This window comes from Mya arenaria, chromosome 12 (genome assembly GCF_026914265.1).
Source record: "Mya arenaria isolate MELC-2E11 chromosome 12, ASM2691426v1".
Lineage (NCBI taxonomy): Eukaryota > Metazoa > Mollusca > Bivalvia > Myida > Myidae > Mya > Mya arenaria.
The window spans coordinates 55,234,841-55,256,450 of NC_069133.1; the positions used below are offsets into that span (position 1 = coordinate 55,234,841).

The 21,610-nt window shown below is 34.5% G+C and overlaps 2 protein-coding genes and 1 long non-coding RNA gene across 3 annotated transcripts; 2 read left to right on the forward strand and 1 right to left on the reverse strand.

The window, feature by feature from the left end:
* Positions 1-2,721: 2,721 nt before the first annotated feature.
* LOC128211874 (uncharacterized) lies at positions 2,722-4,491 on the forward strand. The gene is made up of 2 exons (XR_008257351.1): positions 2,722-3,115; positions 3,323-4,491. It is a non-coding gene; the product is annotated as an uncharacterized LOC128211874 (long non-coding RNA).
* A 9,918-nt stretch (positions 4,492-14,409) lies between these two features.
* LOC128212185 (uncharacterized) lies at positions 14,410-16,290 on the forward strand. Its single transcript, XM_052917499.1, has 2 exons — positions 14,410-14,565; positions 14,754-16,290. Exons 1-2 carry the CDS (start codon positions 14,425-14,427, stop codon positions 15,477-15,479), a joined length of 867 nt encoding a protein of 288 aa, XP_052773459.1. The 5' UTR covers positions 14,410-14,424; the 3' UTR covers positions 15,480-16,290.
* Positions 16,291-18,700: 2,410 nt separating this feature from the next.
* On the reverse strand, positions 18,701-20,942 carry LOC128210795 (NXPE family member 2-like). The gene is made up of 2 exons (XM_052915148.1): positions 20,893-20,942; positions 18,701-20,552 (listed from the first exon to the last, which is right to left on the reverse strand). The coding sequence occupies exon 2, from the start codon at positions 20,174-20,176 to the stop codon at positions 18,848-18,850; it is 1,329 nt and encodes a 442-aa protein (XP_052771108.1). The 5' UTR covers positions 20,177-20,552; positions 20,893-20,942; the 3' UTR covers positions 18,701-18,847.
* Positions 20,943-21,610: the final 668 nt, after the last annotated feature.

Genomic DNA, 21,610 nt, shown 5'->3' on the forward strand with positions numbered 1-21,610 from the left:
TACCTTACAAAAGCATACATTAAACTATCAACAATAATCCGTAACTGACTTGTTTTATGCTGAAAAATGTATTTCTCGTCCTGACCATCCATTTTTCCATCTGAAAAAGGTATGCCAAAGCCAGTGTATTAGCTTAGCCCCTGGGAGCAGTCTTGTCCGCTAGAAGTGGTTGAGCTTGAGCAACGATATTTTTTCCAAGTGTATTATTGACGACGAGCATTCTCATAAGAATTGACCTTCCCTATTTGGTTTATCACGTAAAAAGATGTATGCTTATATTATCAAAAAGTCTATATTTCACGGACTCGGCTAACCCAATAGGAAAACCCTACTTTTCTGAAACATTGATGTCTTGATGTAGAGAATAACATTTATGTAATAAAATAACTCACAATCATGTGTATGGTCACAACGATGCATGGAATTAATACATGGACAGCAGGAGGAGTAAGTAAGTTTTTTTTTATTTTAAAAACATACAAGAAGGTATCAAAAAAGGAAAGAAAAAAGAGATGCATATCGAAATCAAGTTGTGAGATATAATAAACAAATATTAGAGAGATGAAATATTGATGGAGGCTATTTACAAATGGCATAATACTTGAAATATCTAAACAATGTTATTTATATAAGAATTTCTTGACATAAATGCCTGCTTCATAAATTTACATAGGCTACTCAGTAAGCTTACGTTTTTGATAATATTAGTTCGATACACTAGTACAAACTTGGATTTCTAATATAAATGTAATATGATTTAATGAAAAATGTCCTGAGGTTGTTATATACATACTATGATAAAATTATATTCGTTTTTTTTAATCATTACAGTTACAAACAGTACAATAACGTTGAGCTCTTTCTATTCGGCCATATCGACTGGTTTCTATATGAAGTTTATGCGATGACAATCTTAGCTATAAGGCAAAGACATTCTTAATTTCTTTGGTAAAACATCTAGCTAGATAAAGTTCAATTTCAAATTGTTCCTTAATGAGTTTATATGTGCATATGGTATCACAATTGATTATCCCTTCATACCATGATTGCTTGGAACCATCGAGCAATAAAACAAAGTATTTTATCACTGGTAAATATGTTTCGGTCACTTTCCGGTGACACGGTGCCAGCAGCGTGACCTGGGTAATAGCACCGCGGTGATATGGTACAGCGGTGCTAACTTCACGAACAGAAGATAGTTACTCCATTTTAATTTTATTGTCTTAAAATGATTTTTCAAAATTGAGCATCTCGAAACCACCTTAAAATTTGTTTCCAATAATCGTTGTGCGTTTAATTTTATTTCTTTTACAACTCCAAGGAAAACTAAAAACTCATGGAATGAATCTGGCGTTAAAATGTTTCCCGATTTTGTAACCGTTATCTTGCGAACAGTTAAGTATTCTTAAAATATAATTATTAATCAACTGTTTACATTTCTCTTGTTTTTCATTCCGCTTAAATCCATACAATTATCTTTATCATTTCTAAAATATACACCAAGTGTTTAAGTTGTTTGAGGTAAACTTAATATAATGCACACTGTTGATACCATTGCTTTTGCATTTGCCAAACCAGAGACCCTGTGATTTTGCCTTATTTGATTTCTACTAGTGTCCCCTTATTCGTATTCTCGGGTCAGCTCGAACCTAAAAGTCCGTTAACAGCAGCAACTTATGTTCCTGCTCTATTTTCGGCTACTCAGGAAAAAAAGCTCCTTCTATTTTAGATAGCTCATATTCTAGGCCTCGTGGCATAATTCAACCCTTTAATTTTCGTTATGGTCCTCTTAGTCGGAGTTTCGGGTCAGCTTAGTCCAAAAGTATTTTACAGCAACAAATTCATATTTTAGAGCTCTATTTTCGGCTACTCAGGACGAAAGCTCCAGCGATCTAAATAGCTCACATTGTAGGCTGGTGTATAAGTTCAACCCTATTCCTTTCGTTATGGTCCCCTTAGTCGAATTCTATTGGTCAGCTTGGCCCAAAAGTGCCTTTAAAGCAACTATTTTGAGTCGATTTTACCAACACCTTTTTGTACTTCATTACCTATATACTTAAATATTATACGAGGGTACAATACATATACAGTATTGTGCTACTATTTGATTGAGAATAATTATAGCAGGAAGCAGCAAGCACTGCAGCATAGCAGCTTACTGGTTTTGCGGCTGTTGGTGCTAGCAGCTCGCTTCTTTGCTGCTGTGCTACTAACTTCACGCACATAAAAAAATGTTAACCATGGCCGGAAAATATATTACTGAACTTTTTATAGTGAGTTTACTGAGACCACATCGTGAGTTGAATTAATAGTTCCAGTTTACTATTACTAAAATTTCAAAATTTATCTTAGGTCAGTCGCAATGAAACTGACTATTGCAATCGTAACAACTCGGCCATCTCCGGCAAGCTTCGAGATAGACTTCGTCAATAGATAGCCGTTCGTCAATTCCAGGTGGATACTGGCCGAGGTGTTCCGATTGTGACTATTGCAGTCACTTTTAACTCATGTCACTTTCGGCACGTTCAGTCGTGAGGGGTCATGCGGGGTCAAGGCATACCGCAGCCTATGGGCGCGGGCAACCTTCATAAATATCATACAATCCTATTTAACTACAAACCATTGTGTCTCATGTATGTACACGTCGTATAATTATTTTATATTGTGCATGCTCACATGATCCCACCATTAAATTGTACAGGCCCAACATCAGATGATTAAAGCATGTTTAACAGTTAGCACGCGTTATGGTAAACTCTCCGACGCTAGTGGATTTTACATATCAGACCCACCAATGGAACAAAAATAGAAATATAAGTGTTGATTGTTCGACATGCAGAGATGTTTTGACATGATTCATTCCACTTCAGTTGATGTGGTTTTAACTGCTCTCATTTTCTTTATCAACAGTATGTTTATTCATATTTCGAAACTTATCTAAGTGTTTACGTTAAGAAGTTTGCAGCGTGCGTATTAATTGCGAAATGTCTGTATCGCATCTCTCTATATATATGAGGTGATCTATCTGTGACCGTATTAAAGAAACAAGGATTGCGAATCAGTGATATCAACCTTTACAGGCGATTTCACGTATTACCACTTGTTTAAAATTTTAGTGAGTAAATGAAATTAGGTTTAATCCTCATAGCTTTTCGTTATGATTAAAAAGTTCGTACCGTCTGTTATAGTTTTTTTGCTGTTTCATTGCTTATAAAATTATTGCGCGTGATCGTTCGATTTGTGTAATTAAAGCTGTTACTTTTACTTTATACCTAACACTTTCAACGTTTTGTTCAAAATGAATATTATTCTTTCTTTACAGTTATCCAATCAAGTCATGTACGTAAACACCGTTTTGATAACCACGGCAGTCTTGTTTGTGTGCGCATGCGCTGTTCCAATGACATCATCGACAACAACAACGACAACAACAGCACCCTCGCCGACACCAGTGGTTTCATCATCTGCACCCGAATCAGAACAATCATCCCAGCCAAGTATACGAGACGCTGCTGTTTTCCTGTGTGCAGACCTCGTTTATCAGAGTGAGCTATTAGCAATATTCCCCCCTGCGGATAGTTCGGTACACAACATAATAAATGAAACTAGAGCGAAAGAATACCATGACAGAAGTATGGACTTGTTCTGTGAAAATGACACATTTGTCGCCTATACGCTGTGCGTCAACATTCTATCAATATTCAGAAATAAAGCTATTGACAGACAAATTGGTGAATACATAGATATGAGCAAATTTGGATCAGCAATGAAGACTTACTGTATTAACAAGGAACTCGTCAAACAAAATTACGGGTGTGTTCTTGATGTAGTGCGGAGTAGATCAGCTCCCTGTCAGTTGGGGGGAATGTATGGACTGATGCAGGGTGTTGGGATGGGTTTGAGGCTTGGACTCAGCAAGGAAGTATATTGTCCGATCCGTTCTGCTGCTATATCTTGTAGAAGTGCGCAGTTTGCAAGGTGTAATGGCGATCTTGCCAGGGAAATGGAGTCCGTCTATAATGACCTTTCAACCAAACGTTGTATGTGAGCTCAAAATTGTTATTGAATTCTGTGATGTTTTAATGTGTTTCGTTTTCTTGAAATAAAAGACCACCAATGCATGTAAATTTAACTAACGAGATAATAAGACAGCGAAATGAGGACGATGCTGTTTTATTTTATCAATTTAAACACTCATTATTTTTCAAGGTGCAATCATGGTTTGGTTTAAAATATATCATATACATATATAAACAATATGGCAATAATTAAATGCAAAATGTAAACAATATTACATTCTTATAATTAATCAAATAAATTAGGATCAATGCATTTCGAAACTAGGGTACAAAATTGAAAATTATCCAGAATGGTTTATTTGAGTAATCTGTTCATCTTCGAATATTAAACAGTATTATCATTACATGTTGCGTATATATAGATGTATTGCTGTTTTGTTTGCAAAAAATGAAAAGTTCTACAATTTGACGATCCCTTCATGTGTTTCTTTTATAATTATATCAAAAGACATATCAATTTGATAACATACTTGTGTAAAAGCGTTTTGTGTAGTCTGGTGTCACGCATTTAAGCACTCTTAAATATTAGTCTGACTTGGTTTGAAAACAAAATGAACCACAAAATACCTTTGACTGTTTATGATAGAAACGTTCCTTTGAGGAGTCAACATCTACTGCTTTGGTTTGATGTATTCCTTTGAATGTGCATCACATTTAATACGGTATCCGGCTGGACGTTGGGAACTTGAAAGTGCATCACCTGACGGTGTACCTCTGGTCGTTAAACACATGTAAGGTGCATCACCTATACGTACGGTGTACCTCTGGTCGTTAAACACATGTAAGGTGCATCACCTGTACGTACGGTGTACCTCTGTTCGTTAAACATGAAAGGTGCATCACCTGTACGTACGGTGTACCTCTGGTATTTAAACACATGAAAAGTGCATCACCTGTACGTACGGTGCACCTCTGTTCGTTAAACACATGAAAGGTGCATCACATGTTCGTACGGTGTACCTCTGTCGTTAAACACATGTAAGGTGCATCACCTGTAAGTTCGGTGTAACTTTGGGCGTTGAACACTTAGAAGGTGCATCACATGTTCGTGCGTTGTACCTCTGGTCGTTGGGAACATGGATAGTGTATCACCTGTACGTGCGTTGTATATTTCGTCGTTGGGTACGTGGAATGTGCATCACATGTAAGTACGGTGTTTATTTGGTCGTAAAGCACTAAGAAGGTGCATCACATATACGTGTGGTTTACCTCTGGTCATTCGGGACTTGGAGAATGCATCACATGTACGTGCGGTGTACATCTGGTCGTTCGGGACTTGAAGAGTGCATCACATGTACCGGCGGTTTACCTCTGGTCGTTCGGGACTTGGAGAGTGCATCACACGTGCGATGTACATCTGGTCTTTGAAAAGGTGGAAGGTGTATCATATGTACGTACGGTATACTTCTGGTCTTTGGGAACTTCGAATGTGTATCAAAGGTACGTACGGTGTGCATCCGATCGTTATAACACGGTAGGTGCATCACCTGTAAGTACGGTGTACTTCTGGTCGTTGCGAATTTCGGTAAAGAAAAAGTTCACTTAAGTAATGGTTTACTTATGTAATTGTTCACTTGGATAATGGTTCACTTAGGTAATGGTTCACTTGGGTAATGGTGCACTTGGGTAATGGTACTTGGGTAATGGTTCATTTGGGTAATGGTACACTTGGGTAATGGTTCACATGGGTAATTGTTCACTTGGGTAATGGTTCACTTAGGTTATGGTACTTGGGTAATGGTTCACTTGGGTAATGGTTCACTTGGGTAATGGTTCAGTTGGGTAATGGTTCACTTGGGTAATGGTTCACTTGGGTAATGGTTCATATGGGTAATTGTTCACTTGGGTAATGGTTCACTTAGGTTATGGTACTTGGGTAGTGGTTCTTAGGTAATGGTTCACTTGGATAATTGTGCATTTGGGTTATTGTTCACTTGTGTAATGGTTCACTTGGGTAATGGTTCACTTGGATAATGGTCATTGGGTAATGGTACTTGGGTAATGGTTCACTTGGGTAATGGTTCACTTGGGTATGGGTAGTGGTTCACTTGGGTAATGGTTGACTTGGGTAATGATTCACTTGGGTAATGGTTCACATAGGTAATTGTTTACTTGGGTAATGGTGCACTTTGGTAATGGTGCACTTGCGTAATGATTTTCTTGGTTTATGGTTGACTTGGGTAATGGTTCACTTGGGTAATGCTTCACTTGGTCCCTGAACCTTTGTGACCTAACCATAACCGTGAAAAAATGGCGACAGGCATGTTTGTGATTTAAGCCAGGCTGATAACAGTTATCTACTCCGTTGTTATATTCCATATTCCAACTACATTTAAGTGGCCTTTAATATTTTGTTTTCGAGTGCAAGTAAATGGAATTGTTTACGATGTGTTTTTAATCTGCTGGAGATGGAAACATTTCACTTGAACGACGCTTAAAAGATTTAAAAGCTGATGAGTCAGCAAGTGAACGAGTCAACAAGTGAACTTTCATATCGCTAAAGGGTGAACATGTCCAAGAATTGTTTACAAAAGTTGATATTTTAATCAAACATGTAAGTTTATACCTGTATCAGTCCTGTATAAATATTGCATATGGATTTATAATAAATTTACTTAACTTTTCATTGATTATATTTACTCGATTTAATTGTCAGCCATTATTTGGAAAATAATCATACCTTTAAAAAGCTTAACCGCTATTCTAGTGCCGTTTACATGTGCATTCTTCATGTTCATGGGGTATAATGATTAGAGCAGTGTACACGGTACATGTTAGGGTATAATTACTTGTAAATATTAATATCATAAATTTTCTTCGTTATACCCATATCGGATAGTACATCATATATTGGTCAGAAAATAAAAAAAATCGAGAGCTTTATTTCCTTACATTTAACACATGTGCATATTTTAGCAAATTACCTCATTTTGACCCTAACTCTCATGTGCATCCCATTTGTGACGAGCGTTTACACACAATTAAACTTATACTGGTGAAGGATTACGATTCTTCACAACCAGATCAAACACGAAATCCGACATGACATTTCATAATTCGAAGAAACTCTAGACATTCGACACATCAGCGCTACACGTGATGTATTTGCTTTCATACCTACTTCGTATATGTCTAGTAATATCCATACCTTACAAAATTATAGATTTCACTATCAACACTATTCCTTAATGAAATATCGAGATGTTTAAATTTTGTCATAGACTGAGCAAATTATATGTCTCGTCCTGACCATCTGTTTTTGCATCTGAAAGAGGTGTGCCGAGGCCGGTGTAATAGCCCCTAGGAGTCGTCCTGGGCGCTGTAAGTGGTTGAGCCATACGGTTTATGCTTATATTATTAAAACAAGTTTATACTGTAGTCCACTGACTTGGCAAACCCATTAGAAAACAGCGACTAATTTTATACATCCTCTACATCTATCTTTTCTGTAACATAAATATCTCTGACTTAGTCAGCCCATACAGAATAAGGAGAATATCATTCATGAAATAAAAATAACTCATACCTTCGAGACCTTCACAAAATTATAAATTGTAAGGTTGTAATGAACAAATGTTTGTGTAATGGCCAGAAAACAATCAAACATTTTATGGCGAGTCTAGTGAAGGGACTAAATTTTGAGTTAATAGCTACAGTAGGACTTTAACAAAAATTTCAAAATTTATTTTATAGCATTCTCAATCTGACTTGGATTGCCGTCATTTATAGCTCCTGTCCTTATTGGAAAAAATCGCACTTAAAACTCCGTCTTCAGATGTCACGCAAGGTTGTCCGCATGAATCGGACGACATTTCGTGACCTTTCTAGACCGAGTTTCGCAACAAAGACATGGGCCATGCATATATAATACACGAATTAAATGTAAATAAAGGATTGACATTTTTCGTGTGTGCATGCAACTACAACTTAGGAACGCCCGGACGCGATTTTTCAAATTTTCAAAGATGCGCTAGCGCGCTTCACGGATTCGAAATATTCGACCGAGCGTTCATATCGCAAATAAGAAGCAATACTTAATTAAATACACTTTATGTCGCGAAGGGACACGCGGGGTTAAGCCTTCATTCAGCCAGCTCATTGTAGCGGGCAAACCTTATTAACCTCTTAACAAACGAACTCGGCTGATGACAATTGAACATAGACATATGACAGTTCTAGAAGAAACAGAACATGATTAAAACAACGTACGATATAATACTCTTCGCTGCCAATATAAAACATAGGTGAAACAAGGTGGCCACTAACAGGCTTTCATAACTGCTTTATATGAAACAAGCGCTCCAGGATTGGACAATTGTACATGAATGGAAAACTTTAAATTAAGGCCCTTTCCCAACCCTTTTTTCTTTGTTCTGTTTTCTGTGCCGAACAATTTTGATATACATTAAGGGAAAGTACATCAGTTGGAACAAATTTGAAATAAATTTAAGGAAAGTAAAACATGTTCAAACATATGTGCATTCATGACAGGTACAAATGTTAGAAGAAATGATATAGTACGTAATTATTTTAACATCAAAATAACAGGCCTCAAATTCTGGAAATGTTTTACAAGCAGTATTATTTCATTGACAAGATGTATCTTGTAATACTACAAACCTTTGTGTCGCATGTACGAGTATATGCATATCTCATTGTCTTTTATTTTAGCAAATAACATGTTGTCAAGACTTAGTGCCAAAACCTGCAACGATATTCTTAATTATAGGATGTATTATTTGTGTAAGTAATGTTGTTGTTTGTTTTTTTGGTTGTTTTTTTAACTTAAATTATTGTGTTATTTTACGTTAAGCTAGAAATGAGTGCTAGTTCATCTACGGTCTGACCGGGGTGATATTCGATTTTTTACACCCATTTCATAAGTATGCACGCTTGTGCGCGTTCATGTTTTCAGTATTTTATTTTGTTTGATTTAACTCAGTTTTAAAACAAGATTAGCATTGGTTTCTAGTTTCTTACTTTTGTATATATCGATTTTTGATGTTATATAAGTAATGTATAGTTTGGGTTTGTTCCCACTTTGCCAACCGTTAATGCCTCCAATTAAAGTAACTACCAATTTTGTCCTCGCACCTCCAACTTACCTGTATTTTCACCATTAGACTGGCACCCAAATTTATTTGTAGTTGAAATTAACTTCTAATCCTTCCTTATCAGATGTAAAATGTTTTAGTATTAAAATTTAAATGTCAGTTTCAACAAAAAACAATGTTGATTTTGACTTGTTCATTGTAACAGTAATATCATACAATAAACCAAATGATCTTTATCATTAATCAATCTAAAATAATCAACAACTTTAATTAATAAGCTTGTACAATTATCCACTTTAAACTTGGAATGTTTATAATAAACAATTACCATTCCATAGCATTGTTTTTAATTATGCTAATTAACAAAAAAAACATGCAAACAACACTAATCATCCCTATTTAATTGATAAATGCATTCCTGATAATGTACACATGAAAACTAAGACAAACAGCTTACTAGCTGTAAGTCATTGTTTAAAAGCACAAGTGCTAAGGTTCAAGGAGCAGTGGGTAGAAGGAGACCAGCCAGCCTGGAACCACTTCAACAACAGAACAGAAACAGAACAGAATTTTATTACACGTAAACTATACAATTTTTTGTGTTTCATAAACATATTCAATAAATTACAATTATACAATGTAGTGTGAAATATTAAATCAATATTATAATTAATCTATTTCTAAGGATGAACTGGAATAGAAAACACGAATCAATCAAACTATAATATACATTGTAATACAATACAATTACCAATAGTTTGCTTTTTATATACTAGTATATGTTGGAACAAATGATATCAATTGATCAATTTCTAACAATAAAACAAATTCACATAGTATATATCAACATAAATAATAACAACGAAGGCCCTAGTACGACAAACCATGTGGAGGGTTGGCACCACAAAATTAACAATCAACTAAAACACTGTCATCCCAACATCTACATCCTCCTAGACATCACCAAGAAGGAACAGGCAGCAAATGAGGCCAAAATATGTCAGCATGCTAACGGTGGTAAACAGCGCCCACGAAAGCGAGTATACTGCCAACTTGAAGAAAGGCTCGTCCGCCTTAAGGACCAACTGAGTATGGGTGAAATGGACACTATGTCCTATGTTGATGCTGTCTAAGTTAAATTACATTGAATGTGCTTTATGTATAAAACTGTATAACTATTAGTAATAATACCTTGGACAATATGTTCCTTACTGACATGTACATATGAATATAGTGTTGTTTTATTATGTTGTGATGTTTTTCAGAATGTTTAAAATAGAATAGAAAATCAAATGTTTAATGAATAAAATATTCAATATGTGCTATGTGCTTATATATTGATACCAATAAAATAATATGCTAATGTAAATTGTCCATTGTATCGAGTATTGTTTATTTAAAAATAAAGAATGGACACTCATTGTGACATTGTGATTTAAACTCATTTATTATGCATTCTGATACTGTATATGGTAGCAAAATGCTATTACGGCTAAACTGTTTTTAAAAAAAATAAATAAAAAAATGGGGCCAGTCTAACATTTTCACCAATTATCACTTATCAACTCTATTGTTACCACAAACAATACATCACCCAACCCCACCTACAATTTCTGTAGGAAAAATTATCGATTGGCAAAGTGGGAACACACCAATTGCTCGACATGTCAAGTGCACACGTTTTAACATGATTCATACCAATTAAGTCATTGCGGTTTAAGCGGCATCTCATTTTGTTAACCAACAACATGTTTGTACGAATTTCGAAACTTATTCAAGTGTTGCTACAATTAATTCTGCGAAAATCCAGAGGGGAAATAACATTTAGGAGTGTGTAGCATACTAATTGCGAAATGTCTTTTATACATTTAGAATAATTTGAATAATTAATTAATTATTTATAAGTCTTTGCTTTCTTCTCCGAGTTTTATAGCATGGTAAATGGTAATTTTTCATACTTACTGGACTGGTAAGCGGTTTTATACTAAATTCTAAGAAAAGTCCATGTTTTAACCATTAATATCCAAAATGCTATAAGTAACAATCTTGGAATGCTTTTACCATAAACACGTTTCTTTTCCCTCCCTTTTTACAGGCGCATCTTAAATGAGATCTGTAATAAGACTATCATGCAATTATTTCGATGCAAATTATTTCTAAAACTGTTGTGCGGGTGAATGTTCTGTGGCCCTTGTCTATTTAAGACATATTACGTTTTCAAGTATTGTCAAACGATAAAAGAGCATTAAACGATGCTAAAAAGACAGTTTATACATCATCCGTTATTCTTACACATGGACAAAATGTATTGTTCAACAGTTGTATCCCACTTAAGATGGATAGGACTTGTACACAAACAAAACCAGTGTAATGTTTACCCCAAAATAGATTGTGAAAGACTGGATAAAAGGAAGTGTAACCTTTTATTTATTTTAACATAAAACCAGTAAAACAAATTGAAATCATGGGAGTTTGCGTTTTGATTGTAACAGCCGAAGAGACAGCGATAGAGCATTCACAGTATTGATTGTCAAATGCCGCTACACAGCCATTTATCGTATATGGTGGATCAACAAAGTGTTGCAAGGGTAGGAAATTCTATTGAGACCATTTGTCTTCTTGACAGCGCCGTTCACCTAGAGAGACTTGAAAGTATGATGCAAATCCCAAAAGCAAAAATCAATTGTCAATTATATAACCCTAGTTGATTTTTAGGTTTTATAAAATGTTAAAAATATCATCGACAAATCATGATTAATAGTTGTATTGTGTCCCATGGCGTGACAAGCAGCCCATAAAATGTTGGGATCTGCATCATACTTTCAGGTCTCCGTGAGTTCACCAGGCAGAATATACGTTTGCAATTTTAATGATAAATAATGGTTTGTCCAGGTATTGTTGTCAGCAAAAAGAAACAGGACATTTATTATAAAGAGGTATATGTTTTTTTAATTGGGCCTTTTAACTCAATATACTCCAAACTTCTGAGAAGGTTTTATCGGCGACTGTTGCTTATCTAAATGATCAAGTGTATATATTTACCACATAATCATAATGTGTCTATATATCTATATATATGCCTGCTTCATTCAAATGTGTGTATAAATATAGCTTTGAAATGCTGACGTGTTTTGGTCATAAGGCAAATTAATACTCACACAAATCAATTAATTAAAATCAAACGCTCTGAAATAGTTAATACATAATTATACACGTTTACGTGATGTTTTAAGACTTAAGTGGTCTAATGCTTAATGGACGTCTGTTTAACTGCTTATAAGACAGATCATCTACACAGAAACAACCCTTAATGGAATATATATATAATACGACTCCGATCTGTCTTCCTATCAAAAAGAATTGTCTCCACATTTCGTTTGTACTCTTAAAGTGTCTTGTGATAAGAGTGAGGTTTGTGCACGTAAACTGGTTTAAACCCCCAGTAAAATTATATTTTACTGACCGTTCCAAAGCTGTACCTAACAATCCTTGATAAACATTTCTCCCACCTCAGATAAGTAGATCCATTAATTTAACCATGCTAGAAATTCTTATCTTACCCACGGGCGAAGATAAAATGCCCGTATGGAACTTCTTTTAATGGTCACCACATTGTAATTACCTCCCTTGTTGAAGACTGTCGTCTGTAGTGCATCATTGAAACCTTGTCTGGTGGCAATATTTAGAACGCGAGTTAATTATTTCTCGCTTCAAATGTCACCAGAAAACAGTTTTCAAGCATCAAGAAATAATGCTTCACTCTTCGTAGAACTATTTAAAGACCAATCAGACCATTTACATACTCTGAATCACTGCGCATATATCCATGACAACCACGAATTATTGCATATCCGTACGCAATTATTTTCACTAAGCACAAAAGAGTTCCAGCAAATTTTTTTTTACTTAATTTTGTTTAACTGAGTTGGGAGAAAAAGCATCTACCACAGCCGCTCGTGTAAGATAGGTTCATCCTGACCCTCGCGCAGGTCGGTAAACCTCGTTTCCGCAAAACACCCTATGCTCGGGTCGGAATGAACCTATCTTACACTCTCGACCATGGAAGATACTTATAATCTAGTTTTATATAGTATATATGCCCTGTGTTGTTTGTTGAGTTTTATGCTGTTGTTTCATGTTTCTTGTTTGTGTTTTTTTGGTTTTGTGTTGTATGTATTTGGCGTTTACCCTGAGCAATTAAACGTGGTTTATGTTAAAACTTTTGGATACTGAGCTTGTTTCTGTAGGTTTTCTCGTATTATATTGTCAACATTATTCCATTATCAACACGATGTCATCTCCTTTTTTAAATCTACGACACATGGCCAAACACATGCATTCACACATACATACATAAAACTATATCATACATGCACGTTACTGCAACGACTGAATATGCACATGTTTGCCCCGTTACTTGTCTATTCGAATAATATACGTTATTGGGACACACACTTTTAATACTCGATATTTATATGAAAAAAATACAGAAACAAGCTCAGTAGCAAAAAGTTTAAACATCAGTTTTTAAATTTTATCTTCATAATAAATGGGCATATATGTGCATTAAACAGTGCAATAATGGCTGCGCGGTGCCCCTGGATGGTAATATCTTCGGCAAGTCTTCGGCAATAAATATTTTTTGTTTTTCTTTTTTGAATGCCATGAGTACGTACACCTAATGAGGATTGTATCAGCAACCACTTGGGTGAAAGGCGGGCATCTACCCAACTCGTCCTTGACACTATGGTCAATCTCTCGTACCCACAACCTTTCGAATGAGAGGCAGACTTCTATTCCACCAGACCACTCTTACCCTGGTGAGGACCAACCCACAGCCTTTCGGGTGAGATGCGGACATATTTACCAATATACCACTCTCATTTCTTAAAAGTTTGTTATCGTTTTTATGCTATAGTGTCATTAAAATCATGCACATATTATGTTTAAAACGGTTTCTTCCCTGAAAATTATGATACAATGATTAAGATACGTTATGATTGTAGACATTATATACTTTTGCTGTGATCAAGTGGTTGTGATTTTGCTTATGTGGTTTAAACTGCACCTTTACTATATTTTGAAATATTTTGTCATCCTTCAGTGATGAAAATAAACTCTTAACTCCACATTATACTCTTACTGCATTATAACCAAAACAGACAAGTGAGTTCATTAATTAAGTAAATGATTCACCGGAACATTTCATAACTAAATGCAAACGTGTATTATTAGATTCACTTCAGTTGTTCATCCGTTCATGCTGTTTACCAACACCTGTATATTTCGAAATGTCCTCCCGTATCCATACATATATAGAGAGAGACCTTCTAAGAGCAACCGTAGTAAAGGAAAGAAGAACTACAGGCAATTCAACGATATCAACGTTTAGAGGCGATTATACGTTAAATACCAATTGTATCGAAATTCCGGTATGTAAATAAAATGTCTTTATTTTCTCTAATCTTTTAATAAAGATTATGACGAAGAAATAGTGTTTTCGCTCGTTCGTTCCTTTTATTTTATCTGTATCTATATGTATACTCTGTCAAGAATATTTTCAACATTTTGTTCAAATATGGTTCAAAGCAAATACTCAATGTGTTTTCTTTCTTGACAGTTAGTCAATCAAACTATGTTCGGATACATCGTTTTGGTCACAATGGCGGCCGTGTCCGTGTGCACACGCGCTAACCCAGTCACATCAACGACATCGTCAACGACAACAACAGCACCATCACCGACACCAGTGGTTTCATCATCAGTACCAGTGGCAGAAAACTCATCACAGCCAAGTATACAGAACGCTGCTGTTTTCCTGTGTGCGGACCTTGTCTATCAGAGTGAGCTATTAGCACTATTCCCTCCAGCGGATATCTCGGTGCACAACATAATAAATGAAACTAAAGCTAAAGAATACCATGACAGAAGTTTGGACTTTTTTTGTGAAAATGACAAACTTGACACTTATGTGTCTTGCGTCAATATTTTAACAATGTTCAAATTCAATGCTATTGACAAACAGATTGCTGAGTACATAGATATGAGCAAATTTGGATCGGCAATGAAGACTTATTGTAACAGTAAGGAACTTATCAAACAAAATTACATGTGTGTCCTTGAAACTGTACGAAGTCGTTCAATTCCCTGTCAGTTGGGGGGAATGTATGGACTGAACCAGGGTGTTGAGATGGGTTTGAGACTTGGACTCAGCAAGGAAGTCTATTGTTCAATCCGTTCTGCTGCTATATCATGTAGAAGTGATCAGTTTGCAAGGTGTAACGGCGACCTTGCGAGGGAAATGGAGTCCGTTTATAATGACCTTTCAGCCGAACGTTGTTTGTGAGCTCAAAATTGTTATTGAATTTGAATTTTGTAATGTATTTTGTTTTCTTTAAATAAAAGAACACCAATGCATGTATATTTAAATAACTAGATAATTTGAGAACGATATATGGACGATATTGCATTTTTCTATCAATTTACTTAACTAATAAATGAAATACTAATGAAAAAACAGCGTTTCTATAACATTATATTTTATTTAGACGCTCATTCCTTTCTAATTGACCTATCCTATTTTAGAATGCTCAACAGTATACGTGTATTATCATAAATTATTTCATATTTATACATATAGTTTTTTGGATCAAATTAAATGTTTTGATAATCCATTAATGTGTTTCTTTTGTTATTGCATTCTATAAAAAAAAATAACATAAACAAACTAGTGAAAAAGCATTTTGTGGAGTCTGGAGTCCCGCAATTTAGGACTTCTTTAATATCAGTCTGACAGGGTTTGAAAATAATAACTGTGGCTACGTACTGTGACTGTATATGATTGCAACGTAACTTGGAAAAGTCACTATCTGTTTTATTCCGATGCCTTCGTTAAAGTTAAGTTTTCTGATTACTTTTGGGATAAGTTTGAGGTTTTATTTCCGTTTAATTACCGCAATTCCTACATAGACTTTCGCTTTGCTTTCGCTGACCAATTAAGTTCAGTAACCCTCTGACGAATTACTGAAATCACTGTTAACGGTGTGTGCTGTATTTATCTTTCTTTCTTAAACTTTAACAACACGTGTCATGTTTTTATATTTGTCATTTGGACATAACAGACAGGGTTAATAGCTATTTTTATTGATCATACTTGGGATTTAACGCTGATAACCATTCAATTAACCTAATACATGTATCTCTACCTGTCGGTAAAATTAATTTTTATATATTATATATAAGCACACTAGTTCTAAGAGCCAAGTAATAGTTGGTTTCATAAAAAAGTTGGTTTCATAGTATTTGTGAATGCATGTGTTTGACCATAGTATTTTCACAGTAAACTAAGACGTGAAGATATAAACTTTAAGAAATATTTTTAAAATCAAGAGAAGATACGTACCCTTGATCAAAACTTGATAAAGTGATGTCATTGTTCTGTGAGGGTCGCAAAGTATCGTTAGGACTCATTTTACTTTGTGTAGAGGAATCGTAACATTATAACCTGGGAGTCGATATATTATGACCCGATGGTCACTTTTTTTCTATTTTTCGCACCTGTTGATTTTTAAACAAGTGGAAAACTGACGTAACGAATGACTGTTTCACAATACCTTTTACAAACTGTAATATAAAGCACAGACAACCTCATTTAAAAAAAGATTACCTTAAGATTGTGGGTCCTTGTTCTATATTTGTTTAAGGGCAAGTATCAACGACCGACATTTCCACCTTGCTGACTTTGTTTTAAGGCGATGATGAATGGTCAAAACCGCACTCTTGTTTAATGACAAGGATCAAAACCATCCCTTGTTTAATGACAAGGATCAAAACCATACCCTTGTTTAATGACAAGGATCAAAACCGTACTCTTGTTTAATGACAATGATCAAAACCATACCCTTGTTTAATGGCAAGGATCAAAACCGCACTCTTGTTTAATGACAAGGATCAAAACCATACCCTTGTTTAATGACAATGATCAAAACCATACCCTTGTTTAATGACAAGGATCAAAACCGTACTCTTGTTTAATGACAAGGATCAACGGTTAACGCCAAACATTCAAACATATAGTGACAAACAAAACTACCAACGGTGTCGAAATAACAACAATATCGCTTTTAAGCATTGACTGTCAGTGTGCTTGGTTTTACGCATAAATTAGGTTGAAGTCCCCCAGGTAACTCCTGTTTCACAGTTTAAAACTGTTCAAAGGCGATAACTCAAACATTTATTAATAAAGATATTTAAATGTTAATTTATTTGCGATTTGTATGTGTTGTATTGTGACTGTGTACGTCTGTTTGGCCTTGTACAGTGTGCATTTTAACAGAATTATCGTTAGGATTTGGATACTAAGCTTGATTCTGTTGTTTCCTTCGCATTTCTGATTAAGATAATTTGAACATCTGTGAGAAAGGTTTCATACTTAATATAGGTTCATTTAAAACATATCAAATTAATTCATTTAAGGATATCCGGGCATACTGACAGTTTATTGATCACTTAATAGTGACATTAGGAAATAGTCTTTTCTGTAATGATAACAATATTAAAGCCGTGTATTTTATAGCAGAAAGCGCAAAAATATTAAATGATTGGTGAATGCTAAAAGATATACTGTGATTTTCTATAGTCTCATTACGTAGAAATACCGTGTTGTATGCGTATTTCTTTCAATTTTAATTCGGTATCCTTCATACGAACCATTGTTTTCGACATTTATTCGTCCTTTTCGGCATATTAAAACAATTGTATTAATATAAGTAAATCTTATTTGGGAAAGTGCATCTTTAAAGGGCATGTGCAATTCCAACATCATATTACACCGATCGATTGATCGAATCAATGGTCGATTCATTGGTCTATTAATTAGTTAATTGATTGATTGATTGATTCTTAGATTGATTCTTAGATTGATTCTTTGTTTCTTGGCTCATTCTACATGCGATCATTTTGATATATGTCATTAAGTTAAATAATTATGAAACAAATGAACGCTAGAAGGTAAATTATGTAATTCAAAATGCAAGCTTCGCATTTTAAATTTTCTATTTTTTCATAAACAACTAGCAAACTATCCATTAATATAAATTGTTTTTACTGTTATAAAAATATCATTGTTCATTTCACTCTGGCTCAGTTAGTTAATATTTGCTTGTTATCTAAACAAATATTAATTAAAACAACAACATTCCTTTATCAGTTGATTAACTGATTGACCTTTATTCATGTTATATCATGTTTATTTACGCATTGTATGTGGGAAAGTTCTTGTAAATGAACAGAACAGAACAGAGTTTATTCGACTTAAACCATTACGGTTTGTCATCGTAGACATATACAAATAGATGAATAACTGTTAAATAAATAGCAAGAAACGAATAGTATTGCTAAATATGACATTTCAATAAAAATAAGTTCATTAATATAAAAAATATAACAAATACTAATATATCAAAACATCATGAGTATATTACGCAAAGACAAACAAAATCAAACAGACGAGTGTTATTCTATACGTTATTTCTAATTCAATATGCACCTTATATCATATATCTCTTATGAATGATTAAACTTGAAATATGAAAAGAATGATATTCGAGGAAATTAAATTAGGTAACACAAAAAGTAGGCTTCGCTTTTAAAAGCGATAATTGTCTCCCCTTAATCAAACTGCCATTTTTGGACCCATGTTTTAAACCTTCCCAGTCAACAAACAAACGCCATAAGTTGTTGTATCTGACTATCAAATATTTCATGAGATGGATGGAGATTGCTATTTCCATGTGTAGCCGTTACAGACCACGTGTCCAAATACGTTACGTTGTCCCAAAGATGTTGAAATGTTTCCTTTACGATATCTTGATAAATTAAGCTCAACCTATTATCAAACCACCTTGTGTCATCGTGACAGACGTGCGGCCCTTTGTAAAATAGTTTAACTTTAGGTTTCCTCTTGATTAACTGTTCCAATGCCTTTGCAAGTTCATGAATTCGCTGTTTGTAAACATTAATAGGATATGCTTGAAAGTGAGTGTGGTAACCTACAACAATGATTAATTTGTCATCTGGAATATCACTGTTTGACAGTTTTTTGAGTTCTGATGGAAATGATGTAATTCCGTTCGGAGGGAAATCTGGATTATGAAAAGGCATTTCATGTTTCAAATAGGCTGTTGTTATACCAAAGTTACTATAAGTTGTTCTTGAATGATACGTTCTTCCTTTACCTAGACCATCACGAAGACTTTTCTTACTGAAATCGTTTTCTAAAATAGATCTAGCAAAGAATTCAAAGTAATTTCTTATAGTAGAATCTCCAAAGAAGTATACGGTTTTATTCTTTAAGCACTCGCGGTAGCTTTTGATTGTAGGCACGCACGATGAAAAACACTTTACAAAGTGCCACTGACCTTCCAACCAGTACCCACTAGGATACGCGTCTATTTCTGTCCAAGACTGAGACGAGGACCTTTCAGAACATGATATATTCCCTTTGGAATTTGTTTCCATGAGTGTGTGGTTAATCGACACTTGGTCATTGAAATATGAAACAGTCGGCAATAAAACCTTCTCAGAAGCTTTGGCGTCACCTGTTTTAAAAGCCCCAGTTCCAAAGGAATATATATCCTCACAATAAATACCATGTCTCTTTGGTTTGCCACAATACCAGGACATTCCATCATTTATCAATGTAAAATTGCAAAGTTTGTCGTAACCATACATATAAGCGGTTGGCCCACAAGGTGTATATTCACGTTCGCCCTGTGACGTCACAAACAGACCTCTGATTCCCCATCCATTTTCCATGGTGAACACCTGATTACCAAATTTTTCAACTGCTTTGTCACGAAGACAATAATTCTCAATAAAAGATGCTACCCTCACACTTATTTCTGTTGATCCACTCCACCATATACGAAGAGACGCCGTGTAGCTTCCATTGTTGAAATCAACCACGTGACTGCTCGATCTTCCGTTCCCTTTCGTTTGTTTGGCTGTTACAATCAAGACGTCACCTCCAATTGTTTTTAGCATGTTTCGATGGTTATATGTTGAAATAAAGACATATATGAGGTTGCTATCACTTTCATCTTGTTCGACATCATTTATTCTCGAATACTTGACGCTGGTTTTGGTCGTGTTTAAATCTTTTCCATCTATAGAGCTGCATAACTGTCTTAGTTCGCTGAGTCTTTGTTCAACATTATACATGACTGTTTTCGAATGTCTTAATGGAGCAGATACCTCTTTAATTTTATTTAATACTCTTAAATCATTTGACTCTACTTGATCATACGACATATAGCTCAGGTAAAGTCCACAAAACATGCAAATGCACAAAACTATCAGCAATAGTTTGCATCGGAAGCCTTTCATGATATTATTGACACAGTCCTTGTTAAAGATGTGCCTGTAATAAAGAAAACAACATTTTACTGAAAGAATCATCTCCAAATTCAAATGTTTATAGCATTGTGAATAGCAATTGTTCAAATTTAATATCTTGTCTAAAATATGGCTGCATAATTATCATATCAAATGCTCAGATCGTTATAATGACACTGCAGCTGTGATCTTTTTATACTTTATATTATAAATGCATTGAACAAAGTATCTTATAGAGTTGCTAAGGTCATAAATAATTAAACTCTGCAGTTTCCTATTAATGTTGATTTAAGAAGTAAACAATGAAATTGTCACTTAATTTAATTGGTAAAATATTTCTTAGAATTTAAAATAAAATCGGTTACCATTAAATCCAGACTGAAATAAAAAATATATAGTCCGTACTATATTGGTGAATATGTTTCGATAAATGAATATCCTTTAAAGAAATGCACACTTCGTAGCGAATTTCAACTTGTCAACTTGTTATAAATGACAGATGTGTCATTATGTCACTATTAAGTGAGCGGTAAATTGTCAGTATGACCCAAATACTTATACGATATCCTTATATGAATTAACTGTGTTGGTATGTTTATAAATAAACCTTTATTACTAATGATAATTTTATTTCTTTTACGAATGATTTTTAATATGCGCAGATTGCTGAAATTGCTGATCAGCGTATATCATGATTTTAAGTCTAGTATTGATTGTGGCCTAAACACAATCAATACTAGACTTAAAATCATGATAAATGATTATATATATATATATATATATATATATATATATATATATATATATATATATATATATATATATATATATGTATGTGTGTGTGTGTGTGTGTGTGTGTGTGTGTGTGTGTGTGCCTTCCTAAAACTTAAACATTGAGCTCTGTCTGAAATAATTATTATTTATTGTATTGCAAGTTACTTTCCTTTCGCTGTATCTTACTACATGTACACAATACTCATCGCCAACCATATGAATGTATTAACCATTGTATTTGTATACAGTACTAATGGGCTTATGCCTACTGTATATGTTTTTCCACAATAAATAAAAAAATAAAATATT